The sequence below is a fragment of the Seriola dumerili genome, unplaced genomic scaffold, assembly GCF_002260705.1.
Source record: "Seriola dumerili isolate Sdu_G_001 unplaced genomic scaffold, Sdu_1.0 BDQW01000011.1, whole genome shotgun sequence".
NCBI lineage: Eukaryota > Metazoa > Chordata > Actinopteri > Carangiformes > Carangidae > Seriola > Seriola dumerili.
In genome coordinates this window covers 2,137,566-2,163,744 of record NW_019174266.1, presented here as the reverse complement: position 1 = coordinate 2,163,744, position 26,179 = coordinate 2,137,566, and the positions used below count along the sequence as shown (strand labels likewise).

At 40.5% G+C, this 26,179-nt stretch overlaps 1 protein-coding gene across 1 annotated transcript in view; it reads left to right on the top strand.

The window, feature by feature from the left end:
• Positions 1-26,179, top strand: part of nell1 (neural EGFL like 1) — a 242,836-nt gene that overhangs the window by 154,660 nt on the left and 61,997 nt on the right. The window contains exon 13 of the mRNA XM_022748050.1: positions 7,166-7,291. Coding sequence (XP_022603771.1) covers positions 7,166-7,291 — 126 coding nt within the window. The remainder of the gene's footprint in view (positions 1-7,165; positions 7,292-26,179) is intronic.

The following is a 26,179-nucleotide window of genomic DNA, read 5'->3' as shown; positions in this document are numbered from 1 at the left end:
CAGGACTCAAATGGTACTCATGTCCTGAAAACAGGAAAACGTACTAATAAATCATGAGTACCCAGTTCAACTCTACTGCTGGCAGCTTTTGCGACTGTTTTCTTCTGTCGGCATCTGTGTTTACCTCTTAGCTTCGTAGCCCATCTCCATACATAGCAGCATCTCCAAGGCTTCCTGATTATCAGCCTTTCATTGGATCAACTCTGTGTGCGTGCATGCGTGCGTGCGTGCAGGCCTGCTGGAACACCCCACATATGTGTATCCCAGCCTGTGTGCTTGGGGTGCAAGTAAGACTCTGATATATATATATATATATTCTATTTATCTAATTGTTTTGCTATGGTGGCCCCTAAGGACAAAGCACAAATGCAACAAATACAAAAACATCCAGAGCATCTCTCCCCCTAGCGTCTCGCTGGGAATTTGGAGAAGCAGCAACATTACAGACAGACTGGTTTAAATCTAATCAGGAAATGTGTAATAAAAAACAAACCTGTCACCCAATCTATAATGTATTAAAGAAATAAAATTTAATAGAGAGCACACTCCCTCTGTTCATTTCCGCTGATATATATTGCAAAGGCAGCACTGTTGTTAAACTGTCCAATAAGACATGTATTTGTTATGTATTCAGTTTTACCTTCAGACAAACTGGCAGCAACAAATATTATCTTTCAACTCTGAGATAAAAATTTTCCTCCTGCAAAAGGAATTACATCATATTTCAAAATACTGTGGACAACAGACCAACAGTGGTAAATTACCAAAGCTCTTGCAGAGATAAGACTGTTCTTCCTGGGATGACAGTGCACATTGATCAGCCGGTCATCACAGGAGCTTATACTGTATACTGTGCCGAACAGGTGAAGACGGTCATTCTATTTTTACACCGTTTATTTTGCGGTGGAGGAAGGTAAACCTCAGATGAATTGCAGGGAAAAAGTTGTGCTGTATGTTGCTTTGTAACTTTGTCCGGATGACTGATTGCTGTGCAGACTCATTCCCTGTGCCGATAACGTCCCTTTATAAAACATCAGAGACAAAGGGTTGTGTGTTTCTTTTGTGATATACATCTCACTGCTTCAATGATGCAAATTCAGTTTTCTTTTAGGATTTTAATAAGACTTCAGCTGCACGGTAATCCATTAAACTGTGAGGAATGACGCACACTGTGCTGCCTCCTCCTGCCTAATACATGGATTTATTTGAGTAACTGGGCACCCAGCCTTTGGAGTAAAGTATACTTGTGTGAACATCCTGCACGCACACACTGAGCACCTGTCATCTAGGTAAACTGTTCCGCTCTGTCTGACAGAAGGAGTCTGCCACAGTCTCAGTCTTCACAGTGTCTGTCTGAAAGTCTGTCAGTGTGCAGCTCAGTGAGTGGCAGCTTCTCGTTGGAGCCGCAGAGTGACGGATGGATTAAACCAGCTCGCTCACACTGTTCCTTTCTCCAGATAGAGAACCACACCATCGTTCAGCTTCTGTACCCACGAGCCGTTCTCTGCCAAACAATACGCGCATCATGTTCCTTAGCAGGTTGTAATCTGCTCAACCTGAGCGCTTCCCTCTCTGCATGCGTCTTCTGAAAGGACAACAATGGTGATAAGTGCTGCTGCTCTCCAAAGGCCCTGTAATTAAATGCATCAGTAGTTCGTTTTCTCCTCTGGCTCTAAGAGCGGACACGCAACATTTGAGAGAGGTGTAGTGCTGCGCTGCATGTTGATTGTTGTTTTTGTATTTGATTTGTTTGCACCACAGAAAGATAACGGCCGTGTTGTCATTGAGTTCAGCCTCTGAGGCCTTTGCATGCCCTCATCATGGAGATGAACCCACCCCCCATCCCCCATCCCCCATCATTAAATCATTTGGTCCTCACCGCAGCTCACTTCATATTGCAGGATGATATTGCAGTTCTTTTCAAGTTTGTGCCAGCAGTCCAAGGTCTCGCTGCCGCAACGCATAGTGGGAAATATCCAAGCTCACTTTCCTACTTCACAAGTCGAAGTTGTTGAAAGCAATGCTTTGTATAAGACTCAATTATCATGGTGTGTAATTGCTGACTGAGATTAATTCCCTCCTTCAGAGGCTGCCATTTTCCTGCCGTTCATTCTTATACAATATGAAAAACATCATCCACACAGGGATAAAAGTCCATCACAGGAATGAGAAGAAACTTTTTCTTTTATCCTCATTTAACTATGCGGAGTGAAGGTTTTGCATTACGCTATGCTCTGCTGCCTGTCAATCCTCTGACAGACAAAGAGAAATGTGTCCCCAGATTCAAGAAAAAAAGTTCCTCCAACACATGTTGCCAAAGAAACTGAAGTTTCTACACCAATAACCACCAAAGCAGAACAGTAACGTGGCCTAAGTCCTAAAATTTAGATGAATGAGCATATATAGTATGCAAGTAAACAGGCAAGGTGGGTATTATTAAACCATGGAGGTGTTCATGCATTGGAAAAGCCTCAAACCTTGGTAAGATTTTTAGTTTTGCTGCATTTGCACCAGAGAGACTGGATTCCTGTGAGGACAGAGATATTGGGATGAATGTGATCATCTGATGACGGAACAGAACTCGATGAAGTGGAGGGTGTTTGTCTGGATGTTTTTATGAAGATGGAGGTAGATGAGGGTCAGCGCTCTCATGGCCTCATCAAGAAATTCTGTTTACTGTAGTTTTTATTGCAGAATATTTGAGGATCATGTTTATAATGTGACTTAGAATGACGTCAGTGTTTTTGCTGGAATTGATAGCTTGGGTTGTTTGACGTGGGGTTGTGTGAGGTACTTATCTACAGTCATTGTTTTACCTGCAGTAGCTTCGAATCAGTGTGCGCCCAGTTTGGAGGAGCAGCCGGGAGCTGAGTGATGTGCTGCTGTGGACGGGGCCATCCGCAAATCCATTTTTTTAGCCACTTTAAAAAAAAAAAAAAACCCACAGAAGAAAGCTAATATCAGTTTTAAGTGTACGCTTTATTTTGAATATTTTCACAGCTTAACATCGCTGTCAAACTGCCCTTCCTTTTTGGAACTGCAGTTTATAAGTTTGTAATATAGAATATATATAAATTATAAAGTAATATAGTTACACAATATTAAACAATATTGTGTGCAGTCTAAACTTCGCCACCATTGAGTTCACTGTGTGTCGCTGTGCTGGTTAATGTTGTAATGTCATACATTTTGATTTCATTACAAACTGCGCAGTGGTTGAGACTTGCACATAGACATAATAATTTGTATAAAAATGCCTATTATTGGAAAATATCTTTTTCTTTGCTGACTTTCACTTGCTGTTTCACTTGCTTATTGTTTCAGTGAAGTTCAGTGAGGAAAAAAAGGAAACTGATTAGTTGTTTACACCAAGTGCATTAGAGAAAATAAATGAAATATCCAATTCTCTTTCAACACAGCCAGTGCGTGTGTGTGCATGCCTGTATGCTGAAAGCGTTTGCTCTCTGCAAGCCTCAATTATCATGGTGTGTAATTGCTGTGGGAGATTAACTTTTGGGTACATGAAAATAGAGATAGGGAGAGCGAGAGAGAGGTCAGAGAAGAGGGGAATGCTGATTGCTGTGTACATGTGTTTCAGGCTGTGAAGGAGACATCTGCTGAGACGGTGACGAGACTTGTATCCAGGGGGGAGAGGCGCTCTGAACGAAGCAGCTGTGGTCATTTCCAAAAAATAAACACTTTACTTTATTTCTTTTTTTTTTTTTTTTTTTACCACGCGGACATGAATTAGTAAATAGTAATCTGTGCTCGTACATTAGTGTCTAGTGAAGTTACAGGGTGTTGTTGCGACTCCAGTCAGTTGGGGAGGAGCAGTGAGAGTTATAGTAGCTTTGCTTCAGTGCAGACATGCCTTCAAATACTGAATTCATTCCTTCATCTTAACAGTCAGAAGAGACAAACCAGGCAAATTCTTGGAGGCCCCAAGGGGAAAAGAGGCCCCCGATGGCCCCTGATGGCCCCTTATATTGGCACATTTTACAATGACAACTAGAGACCCCCTTAAACCTCCCATTAAGACACTGTACAGTGCACTGATGTTGCCCCAAAACCCCCCTAAGTGGGGCCCCTGATGATGTGTGCTGTAGCTAGTGTCTACCCTTTGTCTGTATGAGAAGCATTCAGGGAACGGCCGTAAATTGTAGCGTCTCCCGATTTTCTGTACGTGAAGTGTTTAGGGGACATCTCTAAATTGTAGCGTCTACCGATTGTCTGTATGTGAGGCGTTCAAGGGACATTAATAAATTGTAGCATCTACCGATTGTCTGTATGTGAGGTGTTTAGGGGACAACTGTAAGTTGTACCATCTGCCAATGAACCAACTGGGTTTAATACAGTTTTTTTTCCTTCATTTTGAATGTAGATACATTCAGGTACACCATGAATACTATGAATATGCAAATATTTTCCATTTAAAAAAAATCTCACTGCTGGACACAAGTGAGCTCTATTAGCCCACTTGCAACAGGATCTATATTATCACAAGCTTTCATCCACTAAAAAGCTGTGATCACAACACATTTATTATAGAAGCTCATCACAGACCGAAAAATTGAAAAAATAAAGTAAATGCATTAAAGATAACACATGCAGTGGTGCAAATCTATGACAGAATATAAAATAATACCAAAGTTAAAATGACAAATTAACGGCACTCAAAAAGAACATCTCACTTATCAATATTAGAGTTTTGCACCCACACACTTAATTTCTAAGATAAATTGAGTTTCTGACTGTCAACATTCTTGACTTTTAATAATTGGGAGTAGGAGTTTCTGTGCAAACTTTTCTTATTTTCTTCTTCACTAAGCAGTGATCCATGTTTAATGGTGAATAATCTGAGACTATCTGACTCACCACCACAATCAAATCGATTGTTCTATTTCCAAACACCATTCGATCCATCAACCGCATTTCACAGAACTCTGTTCGTGAGGTTTTTTTTTTTTAAATGACCTGAGTTACTGCCAGTCTGAAAACCCAGGAAGATAATTGATTTACAATTCAGATTTTATTACGTGTTAGACCTCAGGGAAACGTGCACAGGAGTTTGAGCGCCCATGAACACACTCCTCTCTTTGTCTTCTCTCAGTTTCATCATTTTGAGTGGAGAAAAGAATGTGGTGAAGTTCGGCAGATTCATCTGGTGGCCGTCAGACCACAACATGAGCTGCTGAAAGAGAGTGGTCAGCTGCAGCGGCTGCGGCCCTGGACGACGTTTACAGATGCACGCGCAATCTGGGTTTATTAGAGTAAAGAAAGTACAGGCGTCTCAGTCAACACACATTTCTGCCTCACAGCATCCGAACACTCAATATCCAAATACACAGTTCCTCTCCCCCAAATACACAAATACACACAAAGGGATGAGCTGGTGCAACCACACACACACACACACACACACACACACACACACACACGCACACACATGCACAGAGAGAGTCCTATCCTGCCTTATTTTTAGCTACCCCACCACCACCACCACCAGCCATGACCTACATCACAGCATGAATAAAGCAGCAGAGAGATGAAGAAAGTGAGCTCAGAAGGGTGGAGGGAGAGGGGGAGGATCAGGATGAGGTCTGGGGGGGAGGAGGGAAGGAGAGACAGAGAGAGAGAGAGAGACACACCAGCAAATCCAGAAAAATGAATTCCCCCCGTTGTGAAATGACAGTTCCAGTTCTGTCAGCAGACCTCACCTGCTACAAGTCTCCCAGAGGAGGCTGCAGAGGGCGAACACACACACACACACACACACACACACACACACACACACACACACACACACACAGCTACAAACACAGGGGATAACGCACCACGGAACAACAGAGTTCATAAAGCCTCATCATGTCTCCAGACTTGACAGTAGATGCTTTTCTCACTGTAAATGGAAGCTGACAAAAGCGGCGAGCCTCTTTGAATTATTGAGGCTGCGTGTTGGCGACATCACAGGCCAGCCGTCATCAGGCCCGAACAACGCCTTGGTGCCTATTCGCCAATAAAGCAAAAATCAAAGAGCAGCTTTCAGGGTGGAGTAGGGCTTCAGGACAAGATTGGATTCAGGTACTGTTTCGTGGCCTCAAAGCACTTGAATAAGTTTCATGTTTTTGATGTAGCAGATCAACGCTTTTTATGCTGAAGGCCGACGAAGCTTTGTACGCCTGAATACACGATCGGTCTCTCTTTGATTGTGCAATTCAACACTCCTACTGTACACTCTCCAAGGGTGAAATTTACCAAGAAAAAACCTCTGGGTGTTGCATGTAAGTCAATTACATACTTCATACAAATTCATTCTGTTGTAAGGGGAAAGTATGAGCTGAAAACCTCAAAGCAGGAATGTATTTATCCAAGGAGAGGATATGGAAATACTCTTCTCACTCTCTCTCTTTCCCTTAAGTGTTGCATACACAGTCCCTTAAGTGGTGGAGAGGCCTGTCAGCCTCGGGAAGCCAGCTCTCTGCTGCTCTGTTCCACATAAATACATTGTATTGTATACATATGTGCGCACACACACACACACACACACACACACAAATTTAGACCCTTCTGCATAACACCTCCCTTGTGGGTTTCCGATCCCATTTCATCAGCAGTCATCCTGCTCGGCTAATGCCTCGCTGAGCTCTGTGTTTTAATGCTCATACAATGTCTTTCAAGCTACATTAGGAAGAGAGGGATTCTGTGTATGAAGAGAGGCTGTAATGTGTCGTGATATTAGCGGAACATTAGGGATGTCAGGAAAAAAGCCGCTCTCCCTCCTCCTCTGTCCTCTTCGGTTTGTACCTCCTCATCCCATCAGATTTATCCTTCTCTTTCCTTTGCTCCCTCCCCCTTTTCTTTTGCTTTCTTCTCATCTTTCTTTCTTGTCTTCCTCTAACTGAAAAACAAACGAATACAGAAACAACAACAGTTGTCTGTGAGATTGATGAGTGACCAATTTTTGGATGGGTAACACTTTATTTAATAACTGTAAGCAACAAGGTAACGCCCTGAATCTGTGCTTCTGTAATGTGATTAAAGCAGCAGTGTTGAATCAGTTCATTGAGCTTCACCCAGAGTCTCTCTGTGTGTCCCCCTGAGTTTGTCTTTGTGGAGAACTATCAGGGAGTTATTAATCCACTGTATCTGCTCTGTTTGTCCTCAGATATTGATGAGTGTGCGACCCAGATGCATTACTGCCAGTCCAACACGGTGTGTGTCAACCTGCCCGGCAGCCATCGCTGCGACTGTCTGCCAGGCTTCATCAGAGTGGACGAATACTCCTGCACTGGTAAAGTCTGCATGCTTGCAAACACATTACTGAATCATAAGATCTCATGACGTAATGGCAAACTCATAACTGTCAAAACTGGTTTACTGTTTATTTTTACTTTTGATTAGAAGGGAAGAAACGAAAGGTTGTGCAGTGGGTGTTGCTTTTGATCGTGTATGTCAGGAAATATTAGGCTCTTTTTTGGAGGACTGAGCATCACTGGATATTTTATGATGATATACTCACTACAATCACTACTTTTTTTAAAACTGTTCTTGCTTCCAAATGTTCCACGGGATCCTGGATCACTGCAGAACTGTACTGGTGTTTTGGGTCTCCACCTTAGTTTGGGCGCCTCTGACAGCAAACCTGTGGTTGAAAGCTTTGATGAGCTCAGATAGCTTTTCTTCTTCTTTCCTTCAGAAGTTGTTGTAAAAATATATATATATAATAATAAGATAAATCTGCTGAACCCAAAGAAGGGTGATCCAATGTGATGGTGCTGGAGCCAGTAGGGCAGTTTCCCAGTGGCTGGTGGGCTGGAAAACCTGTATAGTGAATGTGTTGTTGGTTATTGCCCATCCCTCTTTTTTAATTTAAGTAAGTGTCCTTTAAGTCACAATCTACAGTGATTGAGCCTGTGACCCACTGATGAAGGCCTTGCATTTAACAGTTTTATGAACTGAGTGTCTGGTATGACTCGCACACAAAATCATAAGCAGCGTGTGTTCCATGTGTGTGATGGGACACACAAGTGTGGTTCAAAAACAAACCTGTAATTACCATGCGTGGCCACAGGTGTCGCCAAAGATAATGAAACACAGATACTCGAGGTTGTTAGGGAAAATTCTTATCATCAGTGGTGAAGAAAAGAGCGCTGGAGTCCAGGATGTCTTATGTCTGAGGATGTTTATTGAAGCTTGAGCTCAAGGAGAAATGAGGATTCATCAATACAGTCTCCTGTGCATGATGTCACCTCAAATCTGAAGCAGGAGCCCCCTGAGGATAGTCTTTATACACTTAATTACTATAGATTATATAGTTTACACTCCACAATTGGTCAGATATCTAAAAGAAGAGGGAGAAGAGTAGCAGAGTAGTTCATTAACCATAAACAAGGAAACATGACTTTATACTCCCAAGTGCTGATTCTTAGAACACCCAGCCACTTGTTACTGACCATCCAAGGTCTGTTGTTATCAGCCCTGGCACGAGTATTATCAGCAGCAAACCACAGCTGCGTCTGAAGGAGCCGCCTGTGAAGTTTAATGCAGTAGCTGTGGCACTTTGACCTAGGGCCTCACACTGACCTTTCACCCTGGGTCGGTCATTCATTAGGTGGACAAGAGAAAGTTGCTTCTTGAACTTGGCTGAGGGCGGGACTCACGGCAGAGCAATGCTGGTTGTTCAGAGCTGAAGTTTTCCAGTGGCCTTTGTGTTCTAATTAGAATATGTTGGCAAGCTAATGAGCTAAAAGATTGTGAGCGTGACTTTAGTCAGTCGACAGCTTGCTTCATCTGGCAGGTTTTTATCAAATTCATATTAATGACACAATGTACATGTAAGAAACTGACTTAAACTAAGCAACACCATAATGTAGTAATACTCTACTACAAGTAAAAACACAGTATTATCTTTTTGATTATAATTTTGATGCTGTTTAATGATTGATTAGGTGGTTTTGTATGTGAAATCTGAATCTGCAATGAAAATAATAACCACGGCTAAGGGAAGTTGATAAGCGTTGTGGTTTTCACACTGGCCCACGCTCGTGTGCGGTGATTCCTAAACGCGTCGCCCCCGTCAGCTGCCGGCCACAAGGCTCTGCGACTGCGGCGCCGTATCTGTTGTTATCTGAAATTAAAGTGTGCAGAGAAGTGAATGCAAACTGATTTGGTAAAAACCCCTGCGTCTCTCTCTTGTTAAAGGTTGGGAGAATCAGCATCTAATCGAACGAGAACGGGTGATTGCAGCCATTCAGTTTTTTTTTTTTTTTTTTTTTTTTTTTTTTAATGGCTTGTCTACCACAAATATTCTGATCGAAAGGATCCTGTTTCCTCCACATCCCTGACCTTCTCTGAGCTGAATATCAGGGCAAAGTATGGAAGGAATATCACCAACATATTTACCTACTTTTAACAACACGATGCAAATTTTCTGCCCAAGTTTATCTCTGTGGATCTCAAGCTATTTCTCAGCATACAATGCGGTGACACCTGTTCTGGCATAGCTGGCTTAAATTTTTTTTATTTATTTATTTATTTTTTTACTCTAAAGGGGTTTAAGGGCAGCATGCTTTCTCGGGAGTGAATAGGATGTGCTTGGTTGCTGCTCAGTGTTCCTCTGGAGAAGTGTTCTTTAATTAGCTCAGAGTTGGCAGCCACGCAGGGACAGGGATCCATGGACAATCAATCTATTTTGCAGCTTGTAAACTGTCCTGGCTGCTTTCTGGGAGCCCAAGGAGCACTGTGTGCATCTGCTGGGAGAGATAAATCCTCTTTCTTTTTTCCCTCTTCCTGCTTCTCCTTCAGCTTTTTCCCGCGGGTTTCAGATCCTCCTGCATGAATGTAAAACACAGTTAGCGTTTGCGGTGCAGGGAGGTGACTGCTCATATTTCACCACGCTAACACGATTGCCCATTAGCTCCTGTAATTGGTGTGTTGTGCTCAAATCTGTATTGTTATTCTGAATTGTGTCTGCGGATCTGGAAAGGCTTTTGGTAATTATATTGTTGTCACTGCATTAAGCAGGACACACACAGACATGGTGGAAACCATTTTGTGAGTAAACAAAGAAAATTGCAAGATCTTGGAGCATTAAGCGAAAAGCAAGGAGAACATTTATTCAGGAAGTTCAGTGGCTGTTTGGATTACACAGTGAATTGGTGGCGCTTCAATACCAGGAGGGAAACAAAAGAAAAAAGAAAGAAAGCCATACTAATCATCCATGGAGAATACCGCACATTTAGTTTTCTGTAGATGCTGAAATGTGGTCAGATATTGAATTTCCTGACAAATATATACACTATCAAAGTGAGTAACAGTAACCTAAACAGAGCCTCATCCTATTAAAACCCTTTAACAACTGCTCCCTTTTGGCCTGAATTAAAAGTATTTATACGTTAGAGACGGATTTGGACGTTTGTTTTTTATAGTGATGTTGCAGCTTGTCCAGCTAGCCTCAGCCCGTCTCGTCACTTTCCCATAGCGACTCACTGTTACCTCCCTGTCCTGAAGACGTAGCTCTGCTCAGGGGGCGTATTGTAGCTTCTTGTCTTGTAAACGTAACAATGGCCGAAGCTCCTGTCAAGTGACAATCATCACTGCTTTCTCCTGGCAAGAAACCATGTTCGACGGCAGAGAAAAACTCACAAATAGCCCCTGTGAGGGTTAGGGTTAGGGTTATCACAGGTTTTCTCAGCCTGATCAAATCAAAAGGTCTTCAGAGGACTTTCAAGTTTACAGTTTTGTTACAATACTTTTCCCTTCAGATTATAAAGTTATTGGCTCATTAATACTAATGTATTAATGTGTAAACAAAAACTTGTAACCAACCAAATTTGACCCATTTTAGATAATATTGCATAGCTAGTTAAATCTTTGTCAATGCATCGCTTAATAAGATGATTAAATACTTTATATGTAAAATCTTAACCTGCCAAATAACCAGTATGATTCATGTGGTGGAAGCAAAATTTCAACATTTCTTTCTGAAGTACTGCAGGAGTATAAAGTTGCATGAAATGCCACCAAAATATACAAGTAGTGCTCAAATGAATTTGTACAACTGTTGATTCGTATGTTCCGCAGCCCCTTTGTCAGTCTGTAAAAACGTGTGTTCTCTGTGTACGACAGCTCTTTTTACAACTTCAGACGGATTGTGCGTGTTGCGTTTCGCTTTCTTGTGAACACACGACGCGAGTTCTGACTGTTTAATAGCTGCCGCTCAGGGGTTAGTGACCGCAGGGTGACATGACATCAATACGTGTCCTCTGCCAGATGTAAGGGAGTCACCTCAATATAGTGACAATCAAGCAGAAATGAAATAAAAACACATGGACCGCAGGGGAAATGTGCTTGATGTCAGTAACCGATGGCAGTAATGTGCTTGTTCCTGCCGTTTTACTCAAGGCTCATGTGGGTGTGTGTACTGTATGTGTGTCTCTATGGAGATCAGACTGCTCTTGGTATCTTCAGCCACCCACAAACTTACCTTGCATCACCGCAGGCACATACTCTACAAATTTAATCTCAACATTACAAGCAGCTCCTTCCTCACAGGAGGAATAGACTGTCACCTATAGCGCGTGTACATGACTCATCGTGTTTCACCTTTGTCTTCAGACATTCTCAGCCTCATTCCTCTTTCTCTCTCTCTCCCCCCTCCTGCCACCAGAGAGCTTGTCCTTTGTGGAGACAGCGCCATGTAAACAATGGGAGGCTGCGATAATTGTGGTTCCACTTGATTTCAGCTCTATGGAAGAAAGGCAAGCAGCTCAACAGTGGAAACAGGGGATGGACTTAAGGGAGAGGAGGAGAGGTGGTTCATAGTTCACTGTCAGTCCACGACTTTATCTGTGTGCTGTTCAAAATAACATTTAAAGGACCTTAGATTGTGTCATTATCTTTGGTGCTCAGCACAACACTGCACTTCCCAGAGATCATATGTCAATCAAACAACGTGAGAAAGTGTTTATTCCCTTTTCATTGCCAGATTACGCAACCTATTAACCCACTGCTCGTCCTACTCTTCCTGCACTGGGCTGTCACAGTATCAGATGTTCACTGCACGATTATCAAGGGCAACAGGATTCACGATAATAATAATACTAATAATGCCATCAGTCAAATTCATCTTTAATTTTGTTTATTGTGTCTCTTTTTTGGCAAATGAATTACACTCAAATTGCACAAAAGGGCACTTAAAGAACTATTACACTTAATGGATAGTGAATCAGATGACCTGGCAAACAAAACAGGACCTAACATCTGCCATCACCATATTATCATATTTTGTATTATTAACATGATATCAATATTTCATAATTAATTGTATAAATTGTTAAAATTAAATAAAATGCATGATTTCAGAGGCAATCATCACACAGCCTATGAAGCGAGGTATGATGCTGTTTGCCCGCGCAGCTCTGATTTACATTCTCCTCTATGTTCTATGCTGCAGGGTTCAGGTGAACAGAAACATATTAATTACATTCAAACAAATCTAAAATTCTTTTGAAACTTCTAAACAACCAGGAGAGTTCAAGCTTTACATGTAAGTTGATCTTTCCTGTCTGTGAGATCAAATAGTTCCAACTGGTCAGCAGCAATAACTACTATCTCTCTTTCCTCAGTTTTTGTTGTTGATGGTTCATGAGAAATCTACACAAATCAATTAGAAAAATGCCCCTGAAAGTGTTTGAAACCTTCCTGTGTATCAGGAGAAGTTTCCCGATAAAGACCGTCCAGACGGCGAGTTTTGAGGAATGAAAATGTTTCACTGGCTACAGGATGAACATATCGGAAAAATAAATAAAAAAATAAAAAAAAGATATTTACTTTCAGAATATCTATTTGAAAATAGATTTTTTTTTTTTTTTTTAAAGTGAATATTTTTTATCAGTGTGTTGAGCCCAGTTTGCTAAAGTGGAGATGATATCAGCATGTACCCTCAGTCTTTATGGTGCGGTGCAAGCGGAACCCAAGCAGTTTCCCCTGTGGATGGTCATTACGGCCTCTGACTTCCTATGTTGGTGGATAATAGCTGTCTGCCACTGGTCATTTGTGCAACTCTTACTGTGTACTTATCTTATCATCTGTCGGGTTTAGAGGAATTGTTTCCTGCATTAAGCAGACGCCGATAAAACTTGCAGTTAGAGATTAAACTGCTGGAACGAGAGGTTTAAGGTCCTCCCTTCCTCTCAGCTCTGTCCTGTAAATGACCTCCAACAGTAGGTTCAGCTCGGGCCGGGAGATGAAGTGTAGTGTAGCCTTTTTAAAATGAACGCCTCACCTACTACAAGCTGTAGCTTTGCACACCGTATGAACGGGAGCCATTGAGACTCACAGTATATTTAATCTATTTGAGACCTCTATTACGGCCAAGCTGAAGCTTTTATTCTCCTCTTAGTTAACTCGAGACACATCGCAGTGTATAGTCCACACGTTCCCAACCTTAACCCTGTAACAATACGGAGGCCAGATAATACATTCTCAAAGCACTTTTTTATTTTTATTTTTGTCATAACGTCATAACCGTCTGTCTCCTGACTCTCTTTCCTTTTAATTGCTCCTGTTGCTAACCAGCTATCCATTTTGATACTCTGTGTTCCAGCCAGCAACAACATGAAAAAAGTTCCCATCATTGGCTTATTACAGTTAGAGGCATAAAACATTTAAAAACACTATTTAGATTTTTTTTATTATTATTATTACATCTTTTCACCAAAGACATACTGTACAAACAGAAGTTTGAGCACAAACATGTTTTGTCAGGTTGAAATTCTATGTACAGATGACACTTTTTTTAAAATTCAAATACAATATTTTATTTTTTTTCTGGTAAATCTGGCAGGAATGACATTGATTAATGCACGGAGGGCGAGCCTGCAACACCTCTTAAAAAACTTCAACTCATAATTGATAAGGTTCAACTGTAAAAGATCCTGCCCCAATATATACTGTATATATCATTTGTCACAGCTCCTGTAAGGGATCATACATTTTCAAAGTCCCCCTGTGTCCTGCGTTGCACACGCGTTGAAAAGGATGTTTCAGGCATCTCGTCCCCAGTCGTTAGTTTTAAAATGAAAAATACTTAAATAAGGAGGAGTCCACTTTTATATATCCTCAAACATGCATGCCTGGTTAAAAAAGAAAAAACATGAATAATTTCATGTTTTTTAACTTTTGATTACCAAAACTGATTAAAAAACATCAATCCAGCTGTGATTAGTGTGTCGGCCTTTCTTGGTCTTTTCGCTGACGTAAACACATGGGGTTACTTTACCTGTATTGATTGAATCGAACAGATTTAATTGTTTGCTTTCTTTTGTTCACGTGGTGCCGCCTTTGATCCTCTAACGTATTTCTCTTCTGACCTCATCTGCACTCTGCTGATCAATACTTGACTTCGCTATTCTCTTATCAACGTGCTGTTCATAGACAATATGCTCATGCTCTGCTGGACGCATGGCTGACCGAAAAAAAGCCGCCATTAATTTCATGCATCAGTTGCTACATATATTCTCCAAAATTCTAGCATTGGGAAAGGCTGCACCCACCTCCCCAAAACACATTATATGTTTAATGAAAATTTAATCAAATCCGATTCCAATTATGCATATAATGAATCTGGAGCTCAGGTGTGACGAGCCTGGAAACCTTGGCAACCCTCCCTGTATACATTAACTCTTCAAAACTGGAGGTCACGCTGTCAGCCTGGCTCGATTTAATAAGCCCATCAAACCCAGTTTGGGAAGGAGTCAGACAAGTTTTCCTTAGTCCTCGCTTTCATCCAGGTGTAATTGACTCTGAGACGCTGATGTTTATATTTGGCTTCCCCGTGCAGGTTTGATGTACGGAGTGTTTCTTCCTGCTTGTCGGCTGACTGTACAACCATCTGGAGTGACGTCAGTCCTCACATCAAGCCGCTTTGTCTCTTCTTCTTTGATGCATTGTCTTCCTGCTCTCCTGGCTGAGCACGCATGGAGAAATGTGGAGTAATAATGCTCCATGGCTATGGGATGGATGTTTACTGACAGAGCACTTTAATAGAACATGCTTCTATTAATGTGAATTGCAGCCTAAGCATCTTTATTGCCTTGAGCTGTGTATTGTAGATGAACTGCATTATCTTGCTGGTTCTTTGCTGCTGCATAGAGACATATGAACTGGGTGGTAAGGACTCTGTGAAGCTAACCAGATGCTAATTCCACTAGCACAGAAGCTGTAATTTAGGATGTAAATGAACATATTTGCGGCACAATGAGAAGCACTTACTTTAAATTGCCGGGTCTTTATTGTTTCATGTAATTAGTAATGTGTTATTGCAACATGTGTGCACTTCCTCAGCAGCAGTGCAGATTTCTCCTCTGGTGCCACTTCTTCTGCTTCATTTCATTTCATTTCATTTATTTATTCGCACATTACAAATACATTGTATATGTTTTTTTTTTTGTTTTTTTTTTAATGAAGTGGATTTGCAGGTGAGGTAAGAAAGCAATCTAGGGCTTATCTTAAAATCTCACCACAACAAAAAAAATTACATCATACAAAGTGAGAAAAAAGTTGAAATATAATATAATGTAAAATATTTACATGAATCCATCAACCAGAAATACAAAGAAAATGAAATACAAATATAAAAACACAGTTAGTCTGCCCTGATTCCCATCTGAAAGCTTATTAATGCTTCTTTTAATCTTCTTTTAAAAACAGGTAATGAGCGTGAGGTGTCTACCAGGTGTAAGTCGGTTGTTTCTTCTGACCCTTGCCGTTGCAAAAATGTGCTTATTGACACTCTTAAAAGTATAAAAAGTAGTAAAAGTAAAGAAACTGTAATGGGTGTACCACTTGTTCCGGTGTTAGAGCAAGAAACTCTAATCCTGGCTGAATGAGAAGCATATTTTAAATCAGTTTGGTATAAAAGTGCAACATAAACGTAATTTATTTACCATTTTAAAAGGTTGTAAACGAAAAAGGCAAAAATATTCACAGCATCGGCTCGAGTCAGTGTACAAAAACATCTCATATGTAGTCTGCCTTTATAGTTGAAGCAGGTATAGTTAATATGTTTATATATACAATGGATCAGAGGGGTGGCTCATAATATCAGACCCACAGAGTATTCTCCGCAGTTCCCTTAGCTCCAAGCATTTGAGGAGGTTATTGTTTGGGTTTGCTTCACAACTCTTATCAGTCTTATGAAGTTGGTCATTTTCAGATGCAACAGGCAACTGTTTTCAGCAAGAGCTCAAAAAACCCATTGTATACTACCTGTCCAGCCCCAAACAGGGGCTAAAGGGCAAACCATGTCTCCTAGAGATGATGTTTACATACAGCCAATTACCAACTGCAGATACATTTTGAAGGAAAATGTAATTGTATCAAGATTATGTTTTCTGTTAACATAATTAGGAAATGTTGTTACTTAATTGACAGGTCGCAAAAATATGTTGATGAATTGAACGTTCAGAGGCAGCGTGTTTAATTTCTGCCATAACATGCCACGTGATCTTGCAGTATAAAGTTCACACAACATTAATAAACTCTTTTCATGTTTATGATTATGACTTGCAGCTCTTGGTTAAGGTTTACAGTGACTTCAGACACGATGTGTTTACAGGAAGAGTAGCCACTGTTAGGATCTAAATGAATCTAAATCTAGTATCATTTAGTCAAAACCTACATCTTTCCCCAACATTAATCTAAACCTGCCTCCACAGCTGTTAATAAATGTAGCACTTCATTCATTCATTGTGATTGTGCCACCACAGCGTAATGTGGAAAACATTTAGTAGTAATGTAATTTCTAGGAGACAAAGTTGTAAAACGAGAGTGAGTAAATCCATAACTTCTCATATTGCTCCTCTCTCTCTTCTTCTCATCTCTCCCCCCTCTCTCTCTCTGTCTCTGTCTCTCTCTCTGTCTCTGTCTCTGTCTCTCTCTCTCTCACTCTCTCTCTCTGTCTCTGTCTCTCTCTCTGTCTCTGTCTCTCTCTCTGTCTCTGTCTCTGTCTCTCTCTCTCTCTCTCTCACTCTCTCTCTCTGTCTCTGTCTCTCTCTCTGTCTCTGTCTCTGTCTCTCTCTCTCTCTCTCTCACTCTCTCTCTCTGTCTCTGTCTCTCTCTCTGTCTCTGTCTCTGTCTCTCTCTCTCTCTCTCTCACTCTCTCTCTCTGTCTCTGTCTCTCTCTGTCTCTGTCTCTCTCTCTCTCTCTCTCTCTCTCTCTCTCTCTCTCTCTCTCTCTCTGAACGAGGGCGAACAAAAATGACATGACTGTTTTCTCTGTAATTCTTTTTTTTCCAACTGCTCATCAGCAGTGGATAATTATTATTATTGATGGTAATCATCAAAGGCAAACTAATGTAGAAAGATCGGGCTGGCGGCAGCACCGCTGGCTGCAGTTGAGCGAGGTAGGCATCATACACAGGTGAGGTGATGCAAGAGGTCCATCACCTCATTCCTTGCTTGTTATATTATCGCTGGTTAAGTTGACTGTTCACGGCTGAGGCCAAAATGACCCTCAGGCCATGTATTAATTAGCTTTTTATTTTTATTACTTGTGGAAATTTTCTTAAAGATTGTGCAACATTCAGATAGAAATCATACCTTTGTGCCTCAGTCCAGTGATGGCATAAATTATGATGAAAAAATCAAGAGACAAAGGAGAATAGAAGTCAATCTTTCTTGTAAAAGCACATAGAAGCTCTTAAAAAGTCACCAGAAGTCATATAGGTTCCTAATTCTAGACTGCCTTAAGGAGTCCTGAAGGCTCTGTTTTGTCGTAATAAAATCTTGATAATAAAATCTTTTTTTCTAAGCACACGTGGCTTGTATGCAGCAGTGTTGAAAAGCAGCTGTGGAAGATGGAATTCATTGACTTTGGGGTCAAAAGAAAACTGCCTCTTGAACTCCAGGTGGATTACTGCAGGAAAATCAGAAATTTCCTCCAACTAATTTTATGGTAATCCATGTCCTCCAGGTTAAATGCGATGACAGGCCGTCAATATATCTCCCCTGTGACACAGGACAGATCTCTGTTGAGTTCACGTCACGTCAAGGTGAGCAGCAAGGCAGAGGCGGAAAGTGAGCATGACGACTTTGCATTGGGAAAAAAAAAAAAGAAGAAGGAAAAAACCCTTGAAAAATCCTGCCCTGCTCTTCCTTTTTTTATGGGCTTGTCACTGGTCATTAAATTTCACATTAGTGAAGTGTTCTGCTTGACATTATTGAATGAGACAACGGCAGGTGCTTAAGAGATGAGGACATGGTTTAGATATTTATTATGCAAAGTAAAAGTGAATCATGAGGTGTTGGTTTTACTTATAGATTCCCCTAATACACACCGCCTGTCTCCTTTAAGTTGATTTTATAAACCAGTTAAAAAAAAAGGTTCTGACCTCTGAAAAAGAGACAGATTAAATCTGAGAAAAAAAAATTGCGATTACCTCTGTGACACAAACAACTTTGACTTCAGATTAGTTTGCCTGTGGCTAGACCAGTTTGAGTAAAATATGAGTAACAAAAAAAAACAGAAGAGAGGTAAAGATGTGCATCAAACAGAAAGGGTAAAAAGATGTGTGAAGACACAGCTGCTGCAGTATTTACTCCAATAGCAGAAATGGTTAGTGTGGTGGAAAGAGGTTTCGAAGGCTCGGGACAGATGCAGCTCAGTCAGCTGACTGGCACACACTGCCCCAGACTCACAACATTAGTTAGTTGATGCACACAAAGGAAGATTTCATTATCAAACTGTACATCACAATACAGATATTGCTAAATCTACATGCATGCATTAGGTACTGCAGTAATTACTTGTTTACTTACCTTTGTGCAGTTTCCGAGATTCCCACTCTGCAAAGGACACACTGTCACATTTGAAATCATTTTCTGTCATCTTCCTAGTTTTCAGCAAAGGTGACAGGACAAGAGAGGACATTGAAGTATGATCCAGACTCACACCACTTTGTGCCTGTGCTATTTTGTTATCTCGTAGTCCTTGGCTTGGTGAAAGATCAGTTTCTTATGTCATTGTCAGACATCTTTCAGATCTATTCACAAGCATCCTTACAAGAGCAAAAAGTCCCTCCTCAGAATCAAATCTGTCCCTTCAAAGTGACCTCCACGACCGAGGTGCAGTATAAAGCCCGTGTTGTTTGTCTGTCTTGTGTACGTCAACGAATCTTCTAATCCACTAATCGTCTACAAAATGTCAGAAAATAGTGTCTATGACAATTTCATAAAATCCCAAGTACATATATTCAAATGTCCAAGAGTCCTAAACCCAATGGCATTCAGTTCTGTATCATGTTAGAATAAGAAATCCAGCAAATATTCACATTTGAGCAGCTGTAAAGATTAAAAGATTGGAAGAAAATCTATGGAAGATAGTGTTTGCCCCAAAGGGACTAAAAAAATAATAATTTCATGTCCCTTTACGCCAAGCTGATTCAGATTCTCCAGTTGTGTCTGGCTGTAAAGTAGCTGATAACAGAGTCTTTCATTTACTCAACGAATCATTGAGTGGTCCTACAGTATTTTGAGTGAGGATTCTTGACAATCAGAACAGAACAGAAACCCCTGCTGTGTTTAATAATAGTCATTAGTAACAGCCTTAGTGAGATGTGAATAAAGAGAACGTGGTTGTGTTACACTAATTACAATCCCAGTCCTGTCTTTCAATTTTTTTAATGTAATGATTATCTCTTATGAAACATGTTCATACATAATGCACTCGACAAAATGTAGTAAATTATTAGTTATATCCTCCACACTTCAACACAGATTACAATGAATCTTGCACGGCGTCAGAGCTACTTAGGCTGCACCATCAATATTTTTACATTTGAATAAATATGAGGCATTTAGCTGCCTGTCTGATCCAGAACAAATTAGTGTGAGAACAACAGTCCAGGAAGCTTAAATTATAGGATTGTTAGCATGACGAGCAAGTGGCGGTGAGCAGCCATAAATCACAGATGAGCAGTGGGAGCGAATGCAAAACAGGGAAAGTTTGGTAAAGACATAAAATATGTAAAAGTTGAAAACTGCAAAACAGGTCAGCATTGCCTTCAAAAATTCATCTGAGCATTTTCTGATTCACTGAAACTGTGACAAAGAAATAAACTCAAATACAATTTTGCACTTCAACTTAGAAACGTTTTTAATGAGGCTACCTGCTGCACTAAGAAGCATAAATCCTCGTAAAAATATTCATTCCACACTCAAAATTGGTCCTGTGACTAATATGTTATTGACATTATTAGGTTGTTAAACTGATGCATCAGTGTGAGGGCAGTATTTTCCTGTTGTAGCTGTTCCAGGTGGAGCTAGTTTTAAAGGTCACATATTGTATAATGGTCGATTTCCATGTCGTCTTTGATTATAAAGCAAGTACAGGTTTTAAATGAATTAAGTATCGAAGCGCTCGGTCCACAGAGAAATGTACACAGTCTGTATTCACTAACTGAGACTTAAAATGAGCCGTGAGGACCTCTGTAACTTTGTGATGTCACAACAAAGAAGTCACTCTTCTTAGCCATGCCCCAAGCCCCACCCACCGTGATCCACCATACCAACCTTGCAGGATTTAGCTTCTTTTGAGTGTTTACCTGAAATCTGCTATATTCTTATTGCCTGAGAGAAGAGATGTATCACTACATTTAGATGGTTTTACCAAAAACCACAGATATACTGTATATTCTCATGGATGTCAAAACTTCAAATAAAACACAGGAAAAGTGGCAAATATGGGACCTTTAACTACTTTGCACACAGTTGTGGCAGTTTAGGCCACTGGTTTCCAGTACAGGTCACAAGAGAAATGTGAGGGGTTATGAAATTATTAATGGGAGAGGAAAAAAGAAAAAGTTCTGCCACACATTTTTCTCAGATTTTAATTATTTCTGAAATATTAGATCATTTCACCTTTTCATAAGCTTCCATACTGTCTGTGGTAAAATCTTCATCTGCAAAGGAACTTCAGTTGTCATGTAGTTGTGCTTGTGCTTGAGTAAAAATTACAATATTTCCCTATGCACTTTGTTACTTTCCACCACTGCCTCCTCACATTTTAGTTTGGTGTTAAATTCAGGCTGAACACGAAGCACATTTCACAGGCGGCGTGATTACATACAAACTCAATGTGGACACAGATTATTAGCTCTAGGCAGTGCAAATGCAGGCAAACAGTTGTGTATGCATTAAAAATGTTTCAGCTTGAGCACAAAGTTAGCGTTTACCCCAAGGCTTAATGACGCCATTTTATCTACAAAAACAAAAGGCGGAAGGAGGAAAAGTAGGGAAAGAAAAAAATAAAGAACCAAGGTTCATTTTTACTGTCAGTAAATAAGACATTTGTGCAAATAAAGTAAACAAAGCAAGGGAAACAATCATTTTGTGTTCAGTCTGAGGCACCGGCTGGACTAATTGAAGTGAAAAGAGAAAATGTCATGCCCATAGTATATACACCATTTTTTGCTCAAAATCCCATAATACATTGTGTCACCTTTGGTACATGTGTAAATTACTGTTATGTGATGCCGCTCCTATCAGTAATGATGAGTCATAAGTGTCCCAAGATCTTAATTTACTGCTCAGTAAATGACTGACCCTTTAGTGAACAGTAAATAAATGAAGGAGTTTGATTTCGGGCACAGCTCTAGTTCTGACCCGTCCTCGTCAGTGAGAAACGTTTGTCCCAGTAATTGTGTGAAATGGGAAATGAGAATGAGAATAACCTCAGCGACTCCTCTGATCCTCCTAATTAAATTGCATTTTCCAGTGTGTTGACAGTGCAGAAGCCACACTGTGTGTTGGTGGTTCGGTCATTTACCCCCCAGATCTTCAGAGTGGTCACCTCTGACACCAAATCACTCTATGATCATCACTAATTAGACCAAACCTGCTCAGATGCAGCTCTGGTTTTCAGGAGAATCTCTTGAGCTCACTACTGTCAATATAATAACTTTCAGGTGACACCATCATTCATCACAGGGTGTGGTGATTGTATTGTGGGGGAAAAAATCCCCCCACTGGATAGTAACTGGCAGATCTTATTAATCTCTGATGGTTAATACACTCCATTAATTATTCTTCAAGATCTGTAATTAAAACGACAGGTACCGTGGCTGATTAGTGAAGCCAGTGTAGACGTGCATTAAAAAGAAGTCCCTCTATCAGCCAGAGGTTGTTTGCTTTAAAAAAAAAAAAGCATTACTGTAGAAATACAAAGTCCTTGAAATGTTATTTTAAATCCATATTAAGCACTATTTTTGAAACTAGCATTTAATCAAATGACTCAAAATATCAAACAGCCCTTTTCCCAATCCAGATAAGAATAGATTTAAGTCATAGAGCAGACCATAGGGAATACAGTGGCTGCAGCATTAAAAAAGATAAATTAATCTGATAACTTGTTAAACAAATCAATAGCAGGATGGAGAACAGAGCAGCCCTCAAAGACAAATCAATGTCCTTCCATCCTTTAGTTATACTGCTTATTATTTTCAGGAAGGCCTTCTTGCTGTGAGGCAACAGTGCTAATCACTGCGCCACCCATGTGAACGGTCTTTACATATTGATTGATTTCAATTTTCATATTGATTGTAAAATTCAATCTACCTACTTGCCTCGAGTGCTTTTAATGTATGAGCCAGGAAGTCCTGTCAAATCCTCTGATACGAGGCAGCTTCGGATACAGTATGTTCACACACGACAACGTTGTGCAGTCAGACACGTTACGGCGGCGCTCGCAGCTCAATATCCAGTCCACCGAGATGCATGCGGGAGTCAGATGAAAATAGACTTGACTCCACAGGATGCAGGTACATAGAAAAACTACATCTGAATCACAAGCTGTTATGAATCTGGTGTCGACAGGAATGAGGAAAAAAATCCAGCACGTTATTAACACCAGCGCACTTGCACTCACCCCATCGATGACGTTTTCAATCCTCAGACTAATTATGAAATTCATGATGAATTTTGCCAGATTTTATAGATTTTCTGGACAGCAAAAATTATTTTTATTTTATTTTTTTTAAGTTTTGCTGTTGTACAAAATGTTTTTGTGTTGTTTCACAGCTAGCTGGGAACAGATCACTGCTGGTGCGCAAAGGTCTATAAAAATTTTTTTCCAGCATATACGCAGTATTGATGTGACGTTACACGTTCTACTTTTGGACAGCTATGTGAACCTGGATAATCAATGTACAACAACAATATAGCTACTAGCGTCCTATCTTAAGTCTTAGGTGCACTGACGGCGGGTGTCTCCAAGGGCACCTTCTATTTTGGCTCCCATGTGTGTAGCAACATGGTGCAAAATGTCTCAATGAAGTCGAATACTTATAGTTTGAAGGGTGTGATGATCAATAAACACAGTCTCAGCCGATCACGACACTGGTCTCATAGCTCTGAAACAGCTGTGAGAATCAGAGTGGCTACAAGAAGTGGAAGAGCACTTCTCCAGGAAATCCTGTTGTTGTCTGGATGATGCAGAGCGACACGACCTGAACACCACCACAGACCTGCAGCTGGGTTGCAGAATTGAACCTGTTGGAAGGCTGGTGGCACTGGTCATCACTGTATTGGAAATTGCGTGAATATCATCAATAATAATAAAAACACAAAGCACTGTAGTAGTTGTGCATAAAGTATATATATTGTACAATTTACATAGTTTTAAAGGAGCTATTTGTAAGTTTTACTATAGCTACATGCTAACATTAGCATTAACAGCTGTTTACTTACCAGTCCAGAAGACACATTGTGAATTCAGCATCAAACTTAATTCACCAAAGTTCTCCAAGTCTCCAAAGGTGGAAGGCAACATGAATGTTAACTCTTGCCTCTCTCACATCTTTCCTTCTACTTAAGTTAGCATGCTAACCAGCAAGCCCCAGCCATAGCACGTATTATAACATCCTGTACTATAAAGATGATGATGACTGAAGCTCTTGTCAAGTCCCAATCGCCACCACCCGCTCACGGCAAGAAACCACATTCAGGGACAGATAAAACTTACAAATAGCTCCTTTTAAAACTATTCAGGAGAACAAAGAAGTGAAATATGATTGGCTCTCTGTCTAACAAGAAATCAGATCTCAACACCCTCACAACCAATTATCAAGAAGCCATGAGCTACCCGCATGTTTAAATACACTTAATGCATGCACAGGAATTTCAGGAAAGACTCTTGATATGAAAACACAGAACATCTGGTGACACTTAACATGACATCTTCATGTTTTTCAGCTACATGAACCCCAACACGCATAAAAGCAAAGTAATCAAAGGCAGACAGAAGTAACAGAGTGAATAAATTAAAAAATGAATGATTCACGCTGGTTTACTTCACATTGCACCACCACCAAAAAAAAGGGCCCTTAAGTGTTTTTAGTAGTGGATTTATTGCTTATTCAACTTGGCGGCCTTTCACGTATTCATTTTCCATCAATTCAGCCACTGCATCTGTCTGTTTATGCTTCTCTATAATTTCAAATTGGCCAGCAGACATTAAACGACATTAACAAGCAGCCCATGCGGCTGTCAGTGTTTTGATTGTGTTGCTCTGCCCTCGATCAGCTCGCAGCCATTAGCACGCTGAATATTTAATCATGTAACTCTTCCTCTATTACTTACCATTAATGCAGCCTACTTTTCATATCCCTTCACACAAACTCGTACGCATCCCACCAGTGCTGTTGACATTCACCTCCACTTTATAGTTCAACATGGGGAGGAAATCCTTGGGAAGAGAAAAGCTAAATAATTTCTCCTAGTTGCCTCAGGGGTTCTTGAGCAACACTCATTAATTAAGGGGACTGTATTAGTCATGACTCCCACCAAAGCTTTTGCATGTTAATGAGGAGTGTGTTTTAGTGTGCACCTTGTGAGTTGAGGCAGCCTCAGGCCAGGTCCTGACTAGTACTTAAAGACACACTTCATGGTTTGTTATAAAACGATACTTGAGCTCTGTGGTAAATCCCCACAGCTGCATCATCAAAGCTTTTTTCCCTTATAATGTATTGTTTATAATCATCCAAAATCATGTCAGATTCTAATTGAAGATGCATTAACTACGGCTTAACCAGTTTGATAAGCTTAGCGGCAAGACTTGGATCAATAAACACACTGCCAAAAATCAGTTAATCCCATATTTATAAGGAGCAGAGAGATCCATAATTATTATTTCATGTTGTTATAATTATATTCTTTTTAAAAATGTATGAATCAAATTTCCCTTTTTGGCTAATAGCGCATTCCCACTCAAGCAGAGTTGTGGTGGCCTCAGGTCAACTCCAGAACAGCCTCATTAGAACCTTTTGCTGTGAGGCCCATTAGTGGAGCATGTAGTATGTCATGTGTAACATGATGATCCTGGTGAGATTAACATGCAGCAGCAAGCTGATGTGGTGCTGAACTGCAGACCTGAGAAACTAGAGCTGGCAGAAATCAGTCACTCATTCACTATTGATGAAATGATAAACTTGTAATAGGACACTTCACACATGAAGCACGAATAATCAGTGGTGAAGAAATGTATTTTATGCCGTCAGTTGATAAAGTGGAAGAAAATTTTGACATGTCACAGAAGGAAAAGCACAGGTGTAACAAATAAAATACACAACAGATAAATTCCATTTAGCTGCTTCAGTGTGAGGGTCCTGTTGTTGTGCATGCTGGCTCAGTGTCACACTACAATGGCTTACTGGGACACTTAAATAGAGTAGACCCATTGTTAATGATATTAGTGACACCTGGGATTTTCGTACTATAACAACTCAAATTATCTGCCGTGCAGATGTTGAACACCTGTCTTAATGCATCAGTTTTGATTGTACTATTCAAACAGCCTAAATTGGTCTAAACTAAATATACATTATGTGGGAAATACCAAACTATTTAGGGGACAACAGGCTGTGCAGGGGTTAAAGATCACATCTATCACTGTAGTTTGACTCCCTTTGGGCTTGGTTTCGTGTTCCAATGAACACAAATGACCATGTTCGCAGGTGGGAAGCCAGTGAGGGATCATGTCCTTGTTGCTGCACTAGCGAGTCCTACTGACTGAGCGGTGTGTCTGCGGAGTGAAATAGTCAGAACACTCAATAAGCCCTCCTTCAGTGTTTGCATGCACGCTTCATAACCCTTAGTTCTTACTTAAATTCCCTGCAGATCCATG